We start from the raw sequence: 3,604 nt of genomic DNA, 5'->3' as shown, positions 1-3,604 counted from the left end.
ATGTATAGTATTAGTTTTGTGAGAATATTATATTTTTTATGCATTTGAGTGCATTCTTCTTGGTGGGATCTTGTGTCTGGGTGAGACTTTTAGGTGATCTCAAACTAAGTCCATTGATAATGTGCTCTTGGAATCTACATCTGTTCCCTATTTGGACCATTCCCCTCAGTATTACTTGTTCTCATGCGCTTTTAACTTTTTTTACTAACCCATTTTCAGTCTTTTTTCTGGTGCTGAAATGGCCTAAATGTATCGCAAGCACTGTAAAACCCTTAAAAACAAAAATGATTAATTGATGCATTTTGTACATTCTTTGTTAACTTTTAATGTTAAATATCCAGTTTCTCATTGATTTAATTTTATATCAGTAAATTGGGTTTATATTTTCTTTGTTTTGATTTTATAGATTTCTTCCCAGCTGATAATAATAAAATGGCATACAAGTTGCAACTGATCATTGTATTGATAGGTTTCATACATAATGCTGTTGCTTGTTTTCGTTGAGATGAGAGCTCTGATTACAATGTGTAAATAGTTTTACTGATAGCTCTTGAATGTTTCAACGATTGTGGAAACTTGATGAAAGTAATAATTTGCTTTCCACATTAGTTAAGTATATGATAAACAACCCTGTTTGCTGGACAGGGGATTTATTAAACATGGATATGCAAGAGCTAATTGTTAAACACAGTATGCCACTGTTAAGACCAAAACAGCCTGGCTATCATTTTTGAAGTTAGAAAAAAGAAGGGAGAGTAAAAAGTCATACCAACCATGAATTTAAAACTTTTTTTTTCACCAGGAGTGCGAGATTTAAAGACAGATTTGAATGAATTTCTACAGGGATTTGCCAGAGAAGGAAAAGTAAGTAACAACCATTTTTATGTAATTTGTGGACTGACATATGCATCATGCATTTAAATTTAATCACTTTACTTTAAAATTCTAAACATGCTTCAATCACTACTGAGCGTCTTCTTCTTTCCCCTCTGCCCTATATTTCCTTTATACTATTTCCTAAAAGGACACATGACAAAGAAAAAAGGAATAATATATGCTCAAAAATATGAGCAAATGAGAGTCATGGCCCTTTTAAGACATCTAAAAATATCACTTTTTTTGTATTTGGTTTCCAGAGAAATTGAACACTTATGACTTATGTTATAAGGTTTTGAGCTCTTGAGGTATAGTTGTAATTTTTAAGGGATAAGAGGTGGGGAGGATTCTTCTTCTTCCCCCTCTTGATGACTTTATCGCTGAAGGTCAACCAGATCAGGAATGCTGTGGTCTTCCCAAGCTCTTTGCTCAGTGTACTTTGTAGTCCTGTAAAACATGTTTGGCATCCTGCTTCCCCTCTCCACATTCATAAATGTAATTTTCTCTACTCTTGGGGGAGGGGAGGGGGGATTGTGCGTTATGGTGAGAAAGAGATGAAATTGATGTTTCTCAAAATTGATTTTAAAAAAGTACAAGCTTTTTTTTAATACCCTGAGACTTAATTTAAATATTTTAGTTCTGCAAAAAAAAAAAAAAATAATAACCTATGGATACTTATTTCAGGAAAAATATTTGTACAAAGAGCAAATTTAACTAGAGTTACAAGCCCTTAATGATTGCCAAATGGATGAAAAATGAAATGCTTTACTATTTAATATTAACTTATTGTCTTGTGTAGCAAATTTTTAATTGATCCTTTTATGTTTCAGGTGGTGAAAGAGACCGATATCAGAGAATTTTTCCAAAATTTGGAAGAAAAACGAAGACGGAGAATGAATTTGCCACAAGACAACTGTCGTTAAAGTTTTGTTTAGATTGAATTTTATGTTTTATGTTTTAAAATGATTTCCTCATCTCTAAACATAGGGTGTTCAGGAAAGGTGGAATGTGGAATTTTTAATTCAAGGTATGATTAGTCAAGATATTGGTGAGAAAAATATTTTTTAATTGTTCGATTTTTAACAATTTAAGTATATCATCATTTTTGAAACAACATGAGACGAGCATGTACAAGAGATTAGCTTGAAGCTTGAATTTTGCCCTTTTATCAATACACACTGCATTTGCTTTCTTTTGAATATGCATCCCCGTTAATGCCTAGTCTGTCTATATGAAGAAGGAGAAGACTGGTGGTGATGACGAAACTTTAGTGGTAAAAGTGATGATGCTATAAGGGGTGGTGTGGTGGTCAACAGTTCGTGTGATGATGGGGGTGCAGTTGTGATAATTATGTTGATGACGATGGACTAGAAGGACTTTTCAATACATGATTTCCCTGGACACCAGAGACAATTTTTAAATCATATGACATCTCTATTTACATGGTTGATAAAAGTAAAACGAGAGAAATGAAGGCAGAGAATGAAGATTTAGCTGCCTGTCATTAGACTAAAAACACATCTAAGTTCAATCTGATCTACTTAACAAATCTGTTGATTTACACGAAGTATGGAAATTTGAAAAACTTGTTCATTTCATGCCTGTCCGCTTTACAATTTTGTGTTTAAGTTTAATTTTAGCATTTAGTTAACTTAGTAAGGAAACATCAGACTGACATTCATAAGGATCATGACAGTTTAAGTTCAAACGAATACTTAGAGGTTTCACACAATGTTGGATGTAGCATAGCTGCCAATCCTACCTGAAATTGCGGGAGACTCCCGCATTTTTAGTTCGTCTCCCGCATTATCATGCGGTAGCCTGACTGTTGGCCATTAAGTACAAATATCTTCCCTCTGCTATGCGTACTATCCTCTCCATCCCACATGGCAATGCCTCCTGCGAAAGGTTCTTCTCCATGGTGAGAAAAAATAGGACCGATTTTAGGGGTAGATTGAAAGCAGATACACTTGGAGACATTCTGTTGGCTAAAGAAGCAGGGACAACATGCTATGACACAAAACTTATGTATCTCCCTGATTTTTTCTGAATCTCCCTGATTTTCTGACCAAAACTCCCTCTTAATAAGCTTGGTGGGTTGGCAGCTATGATGTAGAAGATCTCAAAGATAACTGTAGGGTAAACCTACAGTCCATTCAGTTCTGTCAACACAGTGATTGTGAAATTCAATTTCACCTTTATCCTTAGTTCAATAGAAACTCGTTACAATGTTTTATCACGATTTCTTAATAACTATGGTCTTCAGGCATTATTGTTACATCTATGTAAAAGATTTTAGCCCTCTGTATCACTTGCAAGCAGACCGGCCATAAGGAAGAATAATGATCAAGCAATACTATAACAATGTTGGTTATGGGTCGAAGTTTGAACGGTTTTGATGTTGTGACAGGTTGGCAGCTAAGTGGATGCTTTCATTTTTATAACTTTAAATAAACATCAGAAATTCCAATTTGATTTACCCTTTTCAGTTTTTGTTGAATGAGTATTTTTGTAATGGCACCTAAAAAGGTGAATTTGAGTCCAGTTATCTCAATTGAGAAAGGACTTGCCTTACTTTACAAACAGAGGTTCTGGCAGACCTGCCTGCTATTACAAAAATTCTGTAGCACGGCAGATTTTTGGCTCCAACCTGAGAGCTAAATAAATTTCTAGTGCAAGACCTAGTAAAGTATATTATAAAGCAGTTTATAGCATTAAGATATAAAGA

The 3,604-nt window shown here is 34.4% G+C and overlaps 1 protein-coding gene across 1 annotated transcript in view; it reads left to right on the top strand.

Annotated features, from left to right (window-relative positions):
• The window catches only part of LOC144964776 (putative E3 ubiquitin-protein ligase UBR7), a 17,767-nt gene extending 14,416 nt beyond the window's left edge, over positions 1-3,351 (top strand). The window contains exons 10-11 of the mRNA XM_078899386.1: positions 803-864; positions 1,707-3,351. Coding sequence (XP_078755512.1) covers positions 803-864; positions 1,707-1,799 — 155 coding nt within the window. The 3' untranslated portion in view covers positions 1,800-3,351. The remainder of the gene's footprint in view (positions 1-802; positions 865-1,706) is intronic.
• The last annotated feature ends 253 nt before the right edge of the window (positions 3,352-3,604 follow it).

Source organism: Berghia stephanieae, chromosome 2, assembly GCF_034508935.2.
Source record: "Berghia stephanieae isolate SIO BIC M18660-M18661 chromosome 2, UCSD_Bste_1.3, whole genome shotgun sequence".
Lineage (NCBI taxonomy): Eukaryota > Metazoa > Mollusca > Gastropoda > Nudibranchia > Aeolidiidae > Berghia > Berghia stephanieae.
This window is presented reverse-complemented; position numbering and strand designations above follow the sequence as displayed.